At 49.4% G+C, this 17,396-nt stretch overlaps 1 protein-coding gene across 2 annotated transcripts; it reads left to right on the forward strand.

The window, feature by feature from the left end:
• Positions 1–503: 503 nt before the first annotated feature.
• Positions 504–4,973, forward strand: LOC133898927 (ethanolamine-phosphate cytidylyltransferase-like). Of its 2 annotated transcripts, none has more exons than XM_062339752.1 (10): positions 504–779; positions 1,879–2,264; positions 2,463–2,698; positions 2,865–3,022; positions 3,429–3,500; positions 3,620–3,687; positions 3,833–3,944; positions 4,088–4,147; positions 4,236–4,358; positions 4,439–4,973. In XM_062339752.1, the coding sequence occupies exons 2-10, from the start codon at positions 1,912–1,914 to the stop codon at positions 4,508–4,510; spliced, it is 1,254 nt and encodes a 417-aa protein (XP_062195736.1). In that variant the 5' UTR covers positions 504–779; positions 1,879–1,911; the 3' UTR covers positions 4,511–4,973. The 2 variants fall into 2 exon arrangements, with proteins under 2 accessions (XP_062195736.1, XP_062195735.1); XM_062339751.1 differs by having other exon boundaries at positions 505–779; positions 3,827–3,944.
• Positions 4,974–17,396: the final 12,423 nt, after the last annotated feature.

Below are 17,396 nucleotides of genomic sequence, written 5' to 3' on the forward strand. Positions count from 1 at the left end.
ATATCATCTTTATATACGTAACCAATCACAATCCTAACTTTTACATCCACAATAAGTTCTCTAGCCTGACGGATGTAGGCTCTTACATCCACTCGTACAGACGAACTAACTTATCAGTGTCACAATATCATCTTTATATACGTAACCAATCACAATCCTAACTTTTACATCCACAATAAGTTCTCAGATTCAATCAATAAACAGATACAAACAACCAAACACTCTCCTTTTTAATAATTATAACTTTATTTAACCCGTTTTCGCTCGACCAAACTATACTATACAATTCCAAAAGTCAAACACAACCTTTTTGATTCTACAGTTCGATGGCTTTGTTTGGTGTGAAAAATCGCCGGTGTTCACCTTCTTTCTTAGCGAAGAAGAAACATCACGGTCTGGTAGCGACAAAACGATATGCAAATTCTTTTTCCCCTCCCCAGGGCCTAAGTGCAAAACGATACGTTCCTGCCGGTGGGCCCGGCCCGGGAGAAGGCAGTTTGGTGGAGGGGAACCCCCACCCACACGCTTCCACGACCCCCAATTGGCGAGGCGAGGCGAGACGGAGACGAGGCGGCGAGCGACAGAGCTCTCCCTCCCTCCCTCCGGCCTCCTCCTCATCCTCATCTCTCATCTCCGGCGCAGCGTCGACTCGCGGCGGCGGATCTCGCGCCAAGGCCGGATTTTGACGCGAGATCCGCCCCCGCCGCCCGGAGCCCCCCTCTACCATCCTCGCTCGCCCCGGGGAGCGAGCCTCGCCGCCGCTCGCCGGCCCGATCTCGGTCCGTTCTCTTGATCCCCCGCTGTTGCTTGTTCCTCCGTTATGGGTGGGCGCGTGCCCTCTTAAAATGTAGGGGGAAAAAATCTCTGTTTTTTTTGGGTTCTGTTTGTGATCCCCTTCAATCTCCGAGCTTGTTGTTCAAGAAATTGCTTTCTCTGATTTATTTCGTGTCGCGCTGGAATTCGAATCACGGGCAGACGGAGGTGCGATTGCATTTGATGCTTCCGTTGCTCACGGCACTGGTAGTGGGGTTTCCGTGGGGGCAAATTCGAGCTGGAGAATTTGCTTTCTCCAACCTTCGTGGTCCTCTCCGTGCTCCCGAGGCTATTGGAAGTACGCATCGTTGGATGCCGCTGCCTGCCTGCCTAGCTGGGCATCGCTGACTGTATTCTGACAGCTCAGCTATGGGGTTCGCGGATGGGAATTTGTTTCTTTGTCGGGCATGTGCGCTCGTTTGATTGCGAAGGAATTAGATTGCTAGGGCCCTTGAATTGAGAGTGTTTGTTTTAAGTTATATGCTACTGGAGACGAGTTTATTTGTGGATTCAAGTTGTTTTTTTAATGATTGTCTCACAATTTTGAATTAGAAGATCATATTGAACTGTGCTCAAAGTTGCTGTTTTTTTTGGGATGAACAATTGAATTGTATTTCTTCATGAGAAAGAAGGTTGAACATTTCTCATGCTATTGTCATGGTTTCTAGAGCTCCGGTAGCTGTTACGCGGCTTCTTGTAAAATCAATTCGAGTCTGTTCCTGTGGCTTTTGTAAAATACCTGGTGGTTAGGATTTGGTCAGCATGACTTGATGGTTCAGCACGTTTAGCAATATGTATACATATAATTCTTCTGGTTATGCGTCTAAGATCCTTCCAACCGTTCGTAATTAATTAGTGAGAAAGGCACACTTTTCTTCTTTCTTTTTGAAGTCACTTTCTTGTTTTTAAATAATAACGATAACTCAAGCTGTGAAGGTTATTAGCTTCTCCTTATGTTGGAAAATGACATATTTTGTACTACCATGCTGCATATATGGTTGCCATTTGCCACAAGAACCCATCGACTTTGGAGTCTCATTTTGGTCTTCTACTTCTTTTTAACAGAAGCAGTAGCAAGTTCGTACTTCCACCTCAAAGATGATGGGATTGCTGGCGTTTGAGACAAACCAGGGTGGATACTATTCGCAGTTGTTTGGAATTGGAGGAGTTATGATCACTGTTGCCATTCTCATGTTATCCACGGGCTACTTTGGGGGAATAGGTGCCCCGTTTGCTCCATATTTTTGGCCATATTTGGGGCAACTTCCAAAGAAGGAGCGCAATAGGCCTGTTAGAGTGTACATGGATGGATGCTTTGACCTCATGCATTACGGCCATGCGAATGCGTTGCGACAGGCAAAGTTGCTGGGAGATCAGCTCGTAGTTGGAGTTGTAAGTGATGAGGAGATTGTGGCAAATAAGGGTCCCCCTGTCTTTTCGATGGAAGAGAGGTACTACAGGGCTTAATTATTCTGTTCTGTGAAATACACTACTCTTTTCCCAGAAAGAAATTATCAATGTTAATTGGTAGAGCCGCATTGTTCGATATGATCTCATATATATTTTTTCTAAACGATCGAAATTTCTTGGCTTTCATCTTACCTGAACATTCGTTGCAAATTTATTGTATCAATGGTTTTTCTTTCTAGGTTGACTCTTGTTAGTGGACTGAAGTGGGTTGATGAGGTCATTCCCAATGCACCCTATGAGATCACAGAGGAATTCATGAATACCCTCTTCAACAAATACAACATTGATTACATTATTCATGGAGATGATCCTTGTCTTCTACCTGATGGGACTGATGCTTATGCGTTAGCAAAGAAGGTTGGACGTTACAAGCAAATCAAGCGAACAGAAGGTGTCTCGAGCACTGATATAGTTGGTAAGGTTCAGTAACCTCACCATTTTTCCGGGATCATATTTCCCCTCAATGTGTTATTTACAATTAAGCTTATAATGCATCACTTGGAAAAAAATCAAGCTCATTCTAAAATGTTGTCTTTTTGTCGACTGCAATTGTACATGGAAATGGCATCCTTTGTACACAGGGAGGATATTGCTAACATTCAAGCAGAAAGATGCTGACACCGATGTAAATGTTGCTGTTGATGAGAAGGATAGAGCGGAATCATGTGATGAACTGAAAAGTCAGTTATCTCATTTTCTTCCAACTTCTCGCCGGATCATGCAGTTTTCAAATGGGCAGGTATGAGATTTGAAGGGCTAAGGTTGCTTAACATTCATACTGCTCCATAATGTGACCTTTTATTGATAATGGAGACAATATCCACCCCCAGCTTAATTAGGGTTTTTACATGTCAGTGACCTTAATTTGATCAACCTTTTTGGGCGTTTACAGAAAGTGTTCTGCTTTATAATTCGCAGCTAATCTAACTACATTAGTTGATATATCACACATATGATGCCTTCATTGTACCTTTTCAATCTTGGTCCTGAGTGATCAATATTCCTGCCTTTTCAATCTTGCTCTTCAATGGTTTTCTCAGAGTAATGTTATGTAGTTAACAATTTTTTTTAAAAGGTTCCAATGATTAAAGGCTTGATACTGCCCTTCTGTTGCTTTTATTGAACATATGCTCATATGCACTCAGGCTCCTTCGCCAGGTGCTCGTGTCGTGTATATAGATGGCACATTTGACCTTTTCCATGCTGGCCATGTTGAGGTATCATTTTCTTTATTCTCATGCAAATCATTTTATCATATCTCATTATGTTTGTTCACTAGCTTGACTCATATGTTACTATTAAAATACTAGATATTGATGCTTATCGTTCAATGCAGATCCTCAGAAGTGCTAGAAAACTTGGTGACTTTCTTCTTGTGGGTATCCATGATGACCAGTCTATCAGGTCCTATTTCATTTCTTCACTTAAGATTTAACTAGGAAATTGATTGACTACAATAGGAAGTATATATCAGAAAAATTCCTTTCAAAAGAGTTTGCTGTAATTAATTGAGATACTTAGCTTATGAGAACCATTCATCTAGGGATAGAAGAGGCTATCGCCCGATCATGCATCTTCATGAGCGTACTCTCAGTGTACTTGCCTGTCGCTATGTTGATGAAGTCATTATTGGTGCACCATGGGAAGTTTCGAAGGATATGGTACGTTTGTGTCCATGTTTTCATTCGTAGATATTTTGTCATATCATCATGTTGCAAGCATGCTGTGATTGTTATATGAGTATCTGTTGACAATTTAGTATGCCGTCATAACTTTTTTTTTTTTTTAATTTCAAATGGTGCAGATCACCACATTTAACATTTCATTGGTTGTGCATGGGACTGTAGCCGAGGGCAATTCTGCTGTAAGTACTTAATTAATTGATGTCAAAGCCAATCTTACATGTAATAATTGCCGAAATTCATCTTGAAACTGGTGAGCTTGTGCTGCAGGGTGAAATTGATCCTTACGTTGTTCCAAAGAGCATGGGTATTTTTAAGACAATCACGAGCCCAAAAACTATAACATCAGTCTCAGTGGCGACGAGGATAGTTGACAATCATGAAGCCTATAAGGTATGCATTGTCACAGTTTATAGTTTTGTTTGATCACTGTTTATCTGTGCTAAACGTGGTTACTGTGCTTTTATAAACAGAAAAGGAACTTGAAAAAGAAGGCAAGTGAAGACAGATATTACACACAAAAGAAATTTGTTTCTGGAGATTAGTGCTGCATAAGGAGCATATATTTTTGCAGCAAACTGAGGAAATGTATGTGGCCACCCTGTATTGATGTTATTCTACAGCAGAGACTGGAACATAAAATTGGCTATAGAAAGGTCATAGTGATACTTTGACAGTCATTCGACAATGAGGATCGGCTGGAGGAACTAAATTAGGGAAATGAAAAAGAGCTGTCACATTCTTCTGCTATTGCTCTCGTAGGAAGAAGAGCTCACTTGACATCAAGAGTTCACATACATGATTCTTTTTTGACTTATGTTGGAGGGGATATATTTGTAGCTGAACATCTTCAGCAAATCCATGTTGTATACTTGTGTGTTATTAATTAACAGCGTGTGGAGTGATTAGCATTGCATACTCCCTGATTGTACTATGCTATACTTTGAAAATTTATACTGCTGAGACAAAGAACCTAGTGATGATCTTATTCTATTGTATTTGTTGACAGTCTTTCGGTCTCGGTCTCAGTCTCACTGTTTATCAGGGTGCACTGCAGAAGAAACTTATGTTGCAGTGTCAAGTCAATGTGTGATTCGTTTGCTAAAGAACAGTAACCAATCAGACCACTCCAGTCTTATGCTTAGTTGAACATGGCATTGACTGATATTTCCTGTATTTAGCCTGGTTACTGACTAATTTAAATCCTGTGTAAAAAATCATAGTTCACAGTTAAATCTACTCCATCCATCACATGCATACACCTGCATACCTAGTAAAACATGTACCGATCTAGGCAGTGGTGGTGATGGACTGAACATTATCATACATTATACAGCATGAAATGCAAGACATTCTCTTCTGCTGCAGCATCAAATTCAGAGCAACATGTACTGATCTAAGAGGATGACGAAGGCTGCAGAGCAGCATGTCGCATGACTTCAACAACTGCCGGCCGGAGTATTCAGCTGAGTGCCACTCATCAGAAGAAACCTGCAGTTGAGACAAACAACCAGTTGCTGCCATGGTTCTTACTAACCTGAAAAGAATGTAGCGTGATCCCCCGGCTGCGGCAGGGCCTAGCGTTGCCGGACATCTGCCTCGACGTCCATCGGGGCCGCCTGGTCTGCGCTGAATGGTGGTTCTGAACATTTGCTCCCAGATGCAATGCTCATTGTGCAGTCTTGGAGAGCCGCTTCTTGGCCCTGAGTTGGCAGCACCAGTGAGGGCATGAACATGGTTGGTTACACAATAGCTGGTGGAGCATCATCTGCTTGTGGCGGTTCCTCTTCCATCATTTCATTTTCTGGAATCTCGGCATCCTAGTGACAGCAAGGACAGAACAAACATGGAATCAGAAAATAATTATCTGACTGTTGAAGGTGTTTTGCTACCATCAATTCGTCACCATCCATTGATAGCAGAACAATTGAAAATCATGAACTGAACTTAGTTGATTTAGGTATCTTGTCATGTGGATGACCTTGTGCTTTCACAAAAATCCTGAAACTGCATATGAACATGCTAACAAAATGCTGCACTGATGCTAGCAAGACGGCCACCACCAAGCGGATTGCACAAATGACCCAGTCTGTTATAAATGCAAGCAAATTGGACACATGGCTATGGATTGTGCAACCGGTTTTTGGCAAGAGTAGGAAGATACAAATGTTTGGTTTTGCAACATAGAATCTTGGTTTTTATTCTATCCACATCCAAGTAGAGAAGATCCAGATATTCCAAACCACCGGACTGCTGTCGGTTCTCATAGGTGAGGCCACAATGCAGAAAATAGAAGCTGAACTCAAACACTTGATTGACCCGAAATGGGATAGGAAGGTTAAAAAATTGGATGTGAATGAATACATGGTTGTATTCCCCCACCAAGGAGTCTCTGACAAGGTCAAGATAAGTACTCATGGGAAGGACCTTGATATCAATGACCTACTGAAGTCTACTTGGATAAAAAAATTTGGGATCTCTGCCTAAAGATGTTGAGTTTGTCAAAGAGATCACTGGCCTGGTGGCTGAACCACTAGTGGTGGATAAACTCAGCTTGCTCAGAAATGACCCTATCAGGGTAAAGGTTTTATGTAGGGACCCACACAAGATCAGAAACTTCATTGAGATTTTTTTTTTCAATGGAGAAGGACACCTAATCAGGTATGTCATGGAAGGTTTCAATGATAAAACATCAACTGATGGCGGGCCATCTTCCAAACCAGATGATGATGATGATGATAGATGATCTGATGATGACTACTTAAGTGACTTTGATGAAGACATAAGTCAAGGTGACTTGCCAAAGAAGGACAGTGAAGACAAAGACAAAGGCAAGCAGGTATCTGTGGAAGCCCCTTCTTCACCAATAGAATTCAAGGAGATCATGCCCATTGCTTCCTTTTACCTAGCCATTGGGGGCATTAACTATCTATAATGAAGGGGAGGTGGAGAAAGGGGACATGAGGCGCCTCACTCTGGAAGACAACCACTTGGAGGTGGAACAAAAATCCTTTGAGCTTCTTCTAGGTATGGAAGGCACCATTACCTCTCAGATTCTCACCCCCTTCCAAGGGACATGATCATGTGGTCCCAAGGAGGGGCACCTCCTACCTGATCCTGGTCATCCTGAGGAATACAATGGCAAGGGGGATGGACAAGGAAGTGGAGTCCAAATTACACAGGAGGGTGTGATTCTTAATGGTATGATCATTGTTCACAACTAGGAGGGCTCCTACCTGTTGTGTGCTAGTTCATGGCCAAGTTTGTCTCCTTCCCCTTACAACACATCTAACCATCAACCTAAGATCCAGGATGTGCATAGTACTTTGAGTTCTCCTAAGAAATGGTTCCCTAGAAGATTGTAGGAAACTGAAAATTTGGAGGCAGAAGAAGAGAACTTTGACACCTTATCTCAGCTCAGCTCCAAGACTGACTAGGGGGATAGCTCTCATGGGTGGGTGGCTGTCTCTAAAAGTCCAAAGATCAGGACTTATAAGAGGAGGGGACCAGCCCTTGTAACTAGGGCAAGCTCCAGGATCCCCAGAGATGGGATCTCCATTCAGGCCAATGCCATGAAAAGAGCCCAACAGAAGAATTCATCTACAGGTACTGTCCTAAATCTGAACCAATTTTCTATTCTTAATAATACCTCCAATGAATGCATTGCAAATGTTATATCTGAGCTAGTTCTAGTAGTTGAGAATATTGATAATCAAATAGATGCCTTTAAGGCTGAGGAACTGATTAGGGCTAAGATTGTTGAGGCAGCTTTTAAAGCTTTCCTTCAAAAGCAAAATGAGAAGGAACCTGCTAGGGTAGAGGACCCAAAACAAGAATTGACCATGGAGGTCATCTACAATTTTGTGAGGGGCTATGGTAAGCCAGGCTCAGAAAAAAGGCAGGTCACAAGGAGTGGCCCTAAGCAAAAAAGAGGAAGAGGTAGACCAAAGAAAAAGCATAAATGAGAATTCTTATATGGAATGCTAGGGGGGTTAGGGAAAGCAGTAAGGAGGAAGCAGACCAAGGACTACATAATGCAGTAAAGGTTGAATATCACTGGCATATAGAAAACTGTGAAGAAGGACTTCATAGCAAAAGAACTTAAAAAAATTTCTGGTGCCGAGGACTTTTCTTGGAGTGTGCTACCAGCCCAGAGCCATTCTAGGGGGATTCTGGTGGGGGTCAAGAATGACTTGCTGGAATTGGAGCAATAAGAGCTTCATCAATTATGTATCCAGATCACTATGAGATTGAGGACCACTAACCTCATATGGGAGTTCATCACAGTATATGCCCTTGTAGACCACAAGACATCCAAGGAGTTCATCTGTGAATTGGAGGCAATTTGTGATAGGGTGTCACTGCCTTTACTTCTTCGAGGTGATTTTAACCTCATTAGGGAGCTGTCGGTGACACAGGAACCAGGGATCCCCGAGTCCCGAGGCCAGATCAGTAGTTTGCCACGTGGCGCCCTCCCGCGGGGATTATCTCCACGAGGTACGAGAAGACTAAGTCCCGGGAGAGGGTGCTCAGGGCCATGAACAGTGGTCCCCGAGTACCCGAGTTCCCTGATGATCCGAGAAGACCAAGTGCCGGGAAGAGAGTGCTCGGGGCCGTGAACAGTGGCCCCCGAGCACTCAAGTCCCCCGAGCACTCAAGTCCCCCGACGACCAGAGAAGCTGAGTACCGGGAAGGTTGTGCTCGGGGCTGCGAACAGTGACCCCCGAGCACCTGAGTACCCCGAGGACCCAAGGAAGTTAGTTCCGGGAGAGAGTGCTCGGGGCCGTGAGAAGCAGCCCCCGAGCACTCGGTTCCCCGAGGACCTGAACAGTCAATTCCGGGAGAGAGTGCTCGGGACCGTGAACAGTGGCCCCCGAGCACTCGGTTCCCCGAGGACCAAGAAAGGGCATATCCGGGAGAGAGTGCTCGCGGCTGTGAACAGTGACCCTTCGAGCACTTGATTCCCCGACGGCCTCAGAAGTTCTTCGCCAGTGGCCCCCACAGAGGTCTAGCGGTGAGGTGTCAACCAGTGAAAGGCCCGATACCGCATTTAAGAGGGCGAGTGGCCTGTCACTTCCAACTGCTCCTGCCACACTTGCTGTCAGTCCCTGCCACAGCCTGGCAGGGAGGCGTGGGGTACATTTAATGCATGGGTCCCATCCCGTGTCATCCGGTGCGCCTCGGGATAACATCGGAAAGCCCAAAGTGCCCCCACCTACCACCCTGCTGTGTCAAGCGTACAAGACCAAACGGGCACGGCGGACCATTCAGTGGCTGCCTGGTGGGCCCTCTCCGCGGCGCCCGTTGCAGAACGATATCATGACGAACGAGGTCGGACGGGGGCGCATTTTCAACCCTCCCCGTCACTTCGTGCAACAATCCATGATGGTTGCTTTCCATTTATGGCGCCTTGGAACTCGTGCCCTCCCTTTCTGGACACGCCACCGTCGGCAAGTATTTAAGGCGGGGCGGGCTCCCCGGAGAAGACAAGGAACAGAAGACAGAAGACAAGTAACAGAAGTTGGACAAGGAGGAATCCGAGGAAGAAGACAGGTCCAGTACAAGCATAGAAGTGGAGATCACAGAAGAATAAGGAGCCCGAAGCTCTAGGATAGACAAATATTCTTGTAACCAGCAACATCTCTGAGAGACATTCCCAGAGCATTCATAGCATACACACAGGAGTAGGGTATTACGCTCAGTGCGGCCCGAACCTATCTAAAAATCCCTCCAGTGCATTTACTGCATTTGGCATCCAATCATTTCATTCCACCTGCCATCGCATTTACGCCCATTTATTTCGCTCGCAAAACAGATTCAGAATCATCCCCTCGGCCAAATCTCAAAGGGGGTCCTTCCGGATCCCTGCTTTAGGAGTTCACCCTCCGACAGCTGGCACGCCAGGTAGGGGGGTTGCATCCCTAAATTTGTTTTGTTTTCCTGCAGAAAAAATGGCAGGTGGCCATCGTCTCCGACGCACTGGCTCCAGCTCCAGTGAAGAAATGGAGCCCCTCGCGCAGGAGGCCCCAGTCGCTGCTGCTCCTCAGCAGCAGCCACGGTCTGCCCGCACGACGCTCCCCTCTCATGGGGACCATAGCGCTGGGCCCAGCAGGGCCACCGCCGCTGTTGCCGTGAGGTCCACGTCTGGACAGCACTGGGCGCCGTTGCGGCGCAGGCTCGCCTTCGGTGATGCCAGTCCTGGGAGCGCGCTGTTTGCGGTGCAAGCTCTCCTCAGGCACCCGCTAGTCCATTGGCTCCTGGGATGACCTTTGCTACCAGTTTGTGGCTAATTTTCATGGCACATTCACCCGCCCTGGCCTGGAGTGCGACCTCCACGCCGTGAAACAGCAGGAGGGGGAGACGTTGCGGCGCTTCATATAGCGCTTCAGCCAGGTCCGTAACACCATCCCGCGGATAACCCCCCACGCCATCATTGTCACGTTCCGGCAAGGTGTCCGCGATGAGCGGATGCTTGAAAAGCAGGGCACGCATGAAGTCGAAACCACCGCGGAACTCTTCGCGTTGGCCGACAAGTGCACCAAGGCGGCGGAGGCTCGGGCGTGGCACGTTCCACGCCCTGAGCAACCCGCTGCCGATCAACCAGGTCCTTCCCGCTCTAACAGGCGGGAAAAGAAAACGAGAAGAAGGTGCGAGGCTGTCCCTGTCGTGCCGGCCCAGGGCCCTACCCATGGGCTAGTCCAGTAGCCTGACCGCCGGCCAGCACGCTGGGCGGCCACCGACAGAAGGCCCACGCCTACAAGGGCTCCGACCCGAGCCCCAACGAGGGCTCCGGCTCCTGCTCCCGCTAGGGCCCCCGCTCCTGCGAGGCCCGAGCCACGGAAGTGGTGCTAGATCCACCAGATCGAATGGCATGACCTCACGGAGTGCCGCATGGTCAAGGGTCTCATCGAGCGACGCAAGAGGGACCGCGAAGAGCCCCACAGGGGCAGCGATGACAAAGCCACCCCCGACAACCAAGAGCTCCGCTTTCAGGAGCTAGAGCATACCGTCGCTTTCATCGATGGAGGCGCGTATACGCCCTCCTCCCGCTGCAGCGTCAAAACCATGCGGCGCGAGGTGTGCTCGGTGATCCCGAGCACGGAGGCCGCAAGGCCCCTGAAATGGTCGGACTCCCCGATTACGTTCAGCCTGGCCGACCACCCCGCAAGTACTGTAGGAGTGGGGCGACTACCGCTGGTAGTGTCCCCCACCATCTGCAATGTAAAGGTCAGTAGGGTGCTGATCGACGGGGGTGCAGGCCTGAACCTCCTTTCCCAGGAGGCCTTCGAGAAGCTGCAGGTGCCTTCCAGGCGCCTAAAGCCGTCGCTCCCCTTCTATGGGGTGACACTCGGGCACTCCCTGCCCCTTGGGCAGGTCGAGCTGCTCGTGACATTTGGGAGCCGGGATAACTTTCGGACGGAGAACATCATCTTCGATGTCATGAAACTCCCCCTACCCTACAACGCCATTCTCAGGCGCCCAGCGCTCGCTCGGTTCATGGTGATCACCCACTACGCATACCTCACAGTCAAGATACCGGGCCCAGTGGGCCCCATCTCTGTGCCCCCGAGACCGGCAGCGCCGTCTCCTGCGCCGAGCAACTATACTCGGCCTTGGTCTTAGCTTGGGCCGAGGTCGAGGGTCATTCAGGGGGCCCGGGACCCTCTTCATCCAAACCCCGACTCACCGTCGACGCCTCCGTTCCTACGAAGGAGGTCGTGGTGGGCGAAGACGCTTCCCAGGTCGTCCGAATCGGCGGTGACCTGGGCGGCAAATAGGAAAGCGCGCTCGTCGCCTTCCTCCGGGCTAACGTCGACGTGTTTGCATGGTAGCTGTCCGATATGCTCGGGATCCCTAGGGAGGTGATCTAGCACCACCTTGCCGTGCGCCCGGACGCACGGCCGGTACGGCAAAAGGTCCGACGGCAGGCGCTTAAGCGCCAGGAGTTCATCCGGGAGCAAGTAAGTAAACTCCTTGACGCCGACTTCATCCGAGAAGTCCTCCACCCTGAGTGGCTGGCAAACCCAGTCATTGTCCCGAAGGCCAACGACAAGCTCCGCATGTGCATCGACTACACCGACTTAAACAAGGCTTGCCCCAAAGATCGTTTTCCTTTACCCCGCATAGATCAGATTGTAGATGCAACCGCGGTGTGCGATCTTTTATGTTTTCTAGATGCAAACTCTGGTTATCACTAAATTCGCATGGCCGTAGAGGATGAAGAAAAAACTTCTTTCACCACTCCGGTGGGAACTTATTGTTATGTATCAATGCCATTTGGTTTGCGCAACGCTGGGTCATCTTTCTAGCGCGCCGTACGCATTACCCTTGATTCGCAAGTTGGCCGCAACGTTGTGGCTTACATCGACGATCTCGTGGTTAAATCCCGAGACCACGCCACCTTGCTGGAAGATCTGGCCGAGACTTTCAATAGTCTCCACACTACCCGCTTGAAGCTCAACCCCGAGAAGTGTGTTTTCGAGGTACCTGCGGGCAAGCTCTTCGGTTTCTTGGTCTCTAGCCGAGGAATCGAGGCCAACCCAGAGAAGATTCGGGCCATCGAGCAGATGCGACCCCCGGCTCGACTCAAGGAAGTTCAGTCGCGCCTCGCCGGCTGCTTGGCGGCCCTCGGGCGCTTCATATCCAAGCTCGGGGAGCGAGGGCTCCCCCTCTTCAAACTCCTGAAGAAGATTGGTCACTTCGACTGGATGCCGGAGGCCGAGCAGGCCTTCCACGACTTGAAGAAGTATCTCACCTTGCCGCCTGTACTGGTGGCCCCCTCCGAGGGTGAGCCTCTACTGCTCTACGTCTCGGCCACTCCTCAGGTCGTGAGCATGGTACTGGTGGTGGAGCGTGATGAGTGCTCGGGGCAAGGTGCTGGGTCCCAGCTCCCGGCCACCCCCGGACAGTCTCCAGTTCTCGCGGCTCCTCCCGAGCAGGGAGTCGAGCCTGAGCACCCGGCTCCTCCCGAGCAGGGAGTCGAGCCCGAGCACCCGACTCCTCCCGAGCAGGGAGTTGAACCCGAGCACTTGGCTCCTCCTGACCAGGGAGTCGAGCCCGAGCACTCAGCCAATCCCTACCACGCCGCTGAGCTCGGGGGCTGTGATAAGCCCTCGGGCGAAGTCGCAGTCCGGGCCCGCCGTGTACAGCGACCGGTGTACTTCGTTAGTGAAGTCTTCCGAGACGCCAAGACAAGATATCCCCAAGGCCAGAAGCTGCTCTATGCCATGCTCGTCGCTTCCCGGAAGCTGCGCCACTACTTCCAGGCGCACAAGGTCTCAGTGGTTACCACGTATCCGCTGGGGCCCATCCTCCGGAACTGAGAAGGCACTGGGTGCATCGTCAAGTGGGCGATGGAGCTGGCGAAGTTCGATCTGCACTTTATCAGTCGCCAAGCGATCAAAAGCCAGGCGCTCTCTGACTTTGTGGCAGAGTGGACGCCCGTCCCCGAGATCGACCAAGAAGAGATTTCCGCATATCCCGGGCAATACGCCCGGGTACTGGGTTATGCACTTCAACGGTTCCCTCACACTGAAAGGCGCGGGGGCCAGAGTGGTTCTCACCTCCCCAATGGGTGAAGAACTCCGGTACATCATGCAGCTGCAGTTCCGAGCAACCAACAACATAGCAGAGTATGAGGGCCTCATCGTCGGCCTCCGTGCTACGACAGGCCTTGGGATTCGTCGCCTGCTGATCAAGGGAGACTCCCAGCTGGTGGTCAACAAAGTGTCAAAAGAGTACCAAGGCACAGATCCTCAAATGGCGGCGTACGTGGCAGAAGTTAGGAGGTTGGAGAGGCACTTCGACGGCCTAGAGCTGCGGTACATATCTCACCGCGACAACACTCTAGCCGATGACCTTTCTCGCCTGGCCTCTTCCCGTGCGTGCGTCCCTGCCGGAGCCTTTGAAGAAAGGCTCACACGGCCTTCCGTCCTGCCTGCCGACCAGGATGAAGGGGAACCCTCGAGCCTAGTTGAGGGGACCCAGGCGGCGCCCTCAGTGGGGAGCCCCGTCAGGGTGCCGCCACCCGGTGAGTGCGCTGCGCTTGCCGGCGGTTCTCAAGATGTCTCATGGATGGACGATATCCAAGGGTACTTGAAAGAAAATTTCCTTCCCGGGGATGATACCTCTGCCGAGAGGATTGCACGGCAGTCCAAACGCTATGCCATAGTAGACGGGGGTCTCTACCGGCGCGGCACAGATGGTGTCCTCCTGAAATGCATCACCCGGGCAGAAGGCGGTGAGCTTCTCACTGAGATCCATGAGGGCAAGTGCAGTGGCCATGCATCGTTCCGCACGCTGGTTGGGAAGGCCTTCCGGAAAGGTTTCTACTGGCCTACAGCTCTCCAGGATGCTTCTGAGTTGGTTCAGCGCTACAGGGCGTGCCAGTTCCATGCAAAGCAGATTCACCAACCAGCTCAAGCTCTTCACACCATCCCCCTATCACGGTCCTTCGGGGTCTTGGGGCTGGACATCCTGGGTATATTCCCCCGAGCAATCGGGGGCTATGAGTACCTCTACGTCACCATCGACAAGTTCACCAAGTGGCCAGAGGTGGTTCCAGTCATCAAGGTTACCAATAACACGATGCTTCAGTTCATCCGCGGTATCACAAGTCATTTCGACGTCCTGAACAGGATCATCACCGACAATGGCACTCAGTTCATAAGTGCCCTGTTCGGGGACTACTGCGAGGACCTTGGCATCAAGCTCTGCTTCGCCTCTGTCGCTCATCCTCGGAGCAATGGGCAGGTCGAGCGTGCCAATGCTGGGATATTGAAGGGGCTCAAAACCCAGACCTACGACATGCTCGCAAAGCATGGGAAAGGGTGGATCGACGAGCTACATGCTGTGCTATGGTCCAATCGGACCACGCCAAGCCGCGCCACCGGGGAGACACCATTCTTCCTCGCGTACGGCACTGAGGCGGTCCTCCCCTCTGAGCTCACTCTTGGCTCCCCTCGGGTGCATGCCTATTCCGAAGGCGAACAGGAACAGCGAAGACGCGACGATGTCGACTACTTGGAAGAGCGCCGGCGGCGTGCCGCCGTCCGAGCAGCCCGATACCAGCAGAGCCTGCGACGCTATCGTCAGCATCACATCTGGGCCCGGTCACTCGAGGTTGGGGATCTGGTTCTCCGACGCGTTCAAACGTGCGAAGGAAGAAATAAACTGTCCCCTATGTGGGAAGACCCTTTTACCGTGATCGGTGTCCCGTGACAAGGCTCGTTTTGGCTGGCTACGGAGGATGGGCAGCCGCTCCCAAATGCGTGGAACATTGGGCATCTACGCAAGTTCTATCCTTAGTTGGACATGTTTGTGCTCGGGCCAACCAGGTCGGGGGTCCTCCCCCGCCCAAGTTGGCCGGGGGCTACCACCAACCATGTAAGTCACCCAATCTTATACAAAATTATCAATATATACTCTCATTGTCCAGTTCTTATTTCAAATTTTATTCTCTCTCTGGAATCCATATGTTTAATCTGTCTGGTGAGATGCTCGATTGTGCGAGAAAAAACATGCTCTCTCATTTTTTCCGTTGATAAAAGAATCCCGATCGGTATGTGCGCAGGCAGTTGCCGCTGACCTAAGTCTGTTATGGTAGGCTGTGGTGTTCGGTGTCATGGCAGTACCCCGAGCATCACCGAGCCTCTGGGGTTCTCGGGTAATCCTACCGCTTGAGCAAAGAGTGGTCGGGAGCCTAGACCCTAGGGGTGGGCGGTCGATGCTCGGTTTGGTCAGTCCTTCCCGGGCGCCATCGAACCATAGGACCTCTGGGTTATTGTAACACCCTGATTTTTAGATTTCTCAAATTTCTAAATTTTTTCAAGATTATTGAATAGTTTCACCAGCAGTATAGGTTTAAAACCTATTTTCTTAATCAATCAATCAGTATAGGTTATTATTTCTTATGCATTGCACGCTAAGTTTTGCTAGGAGCTAGGTAAATGTATTATAGTTTCTTTTTCCTTTTCTTTCTCTTTGGTGTTTTGAGTGAAAAAGATTTTGAAAAGGTTTTTACAAAACTCAGTAGTGAATAAGTTAAGGATCTTAATGGTTGGAATTCAAAATCTTTGAATTCATCATCTATTCAATCCTTGATCATACCTGATCCTTCTCCAGTTCAAATCAAATCTTATTCAAATCCTTGTTTAAAGCCAATCACTCCTCTTTCTCAAATTCTACCCAAATCCAAATTAAAATTCCTTATCTACTTTTATTCTTGATCAACCTCATTTTTCGTTTCTCTTAAATTCACTCCAAACTCAATTCAAATTCAAATCCTATTCAAATTTCTCTGCAAACGTTTCTTTTCTAAACCCTAGATATACCTAAAATATCTTTAGACTCAATCTTTCTCAAGTCCAAACCCTTAGCCAAGTCTTCTAGATGGCCCAACAAAGGATCCACGAAATCTGCAAATTTTTGCGGAGTCCTGGACAACCTCATCTTCCCATAACGTTTCGGAGTTGAAAGCGGCCTCAAATGCAAATATTGACAATACCAAAGTTGTAGGTCTCGTAAAGAGCTTCGATTTGAACCTATGTAAGTCCTCTTTTGGATAATGGAGATAGGAGTTACGGCCCCCAAAATCTGTGCTGCGCAGAGAAGTCCGAGTTCAAAAAGTTTATTTTGTGGTGCATTTTTGGAAATCAAGATGACGTTTTCAGAAGTTCCAATGACTACCAAAGTTGTAGATATTTTCGAATAATACAATATAGAATCAAGAAACGTCCAATTTGGAGTTCGGACGATGGAGATATCATCCTCGGAATACAGAGCTGCGAAAAAGGAAATCATAACCAACTCGAACTCAAATCCAATTCGTGTTCGGTTTGGACTTTACCTTAACCAGCCACCCCTAGACCTTTATATATGAGTTGCACGCCCTCTCCTACCTCTATTCAATGCCCCAAGCCCTAGAAGTCGCTGCTGCCCTGCCCTCTGCGTCGCCGGAGCACCGCCGTTCGCCGGAGCCGCCGCCGCCGGTACCCGTGATGTGCTATGTCGTCTTCTCCGCGAATCCTCCTTCCTCGACAATCAAAGCAATGTGAGGATCCCTTCTTCTTCTCCCTTAATACTGTTTTAGCATCATACTAAGTCCCTAGCCAAGCCCTAGCCCCGGCCAAAGCTCAATCTACGCCGCCACGGTCGTCGCCGTCGCGGATAACCGCGAGACAGCCGCGCTGTAGCCTATTGGCATCAATGTTCCCGATCGACCAGAGGTCAAATCACCAAGCCCTTTCACCGGTGCATGTCCCATGATGTTCCACATGCCCTCACTAACCAGGTCGGCCAGTAGAGCAGCCAAACTATCAAAATCAGGGTCGACATACCCGCTGTCTGGTTTCTGGACGCGTTCTGCGTGCGCACCGGATTTGCATTCGTGTTCCCCGTCAATCCGAAAGCCGTATGGATGCATCAAATGCA

The sequence above is a fragment of the Phragmites australis genome, chromosome 18, assembly GCF_958298935.1.
Source record: "Phragmites australis chromosome 18, lpPhrAust1.1, whole genome shotgun sequence".
Lineage (NCBI taxonomy): Eukaryota > Viridiplantae > Streptophyta > Magnoliopsida > Poales > Poaceae > Phragmites > Phragmites australis.

Bases quoted from the DNA above. Each gene is read 5' to 3' on its own strand.
- LOC133898927 (XM_062339751.1), top strand. From the start codon at position 1,912: ATGATGGGATTGCTGGCGTTTGAGACAAACCAGGGTGGATACTATTCG. The intron at 2,265-2,462 runs GTACTACAGGGC...TTTTCTTTCTAG, and splicing joins GTCTTTTCGATGGAAGAGAG to GTTGACTCTTGTTAGTGGAC. The intron at 4,359-4,438 runs GTATGCATTGTC...TTTTATAAACAG, and splicing joins ACAATCATGAAGCCTATAAG to AAAAGGAACTTGAAAAAGAA.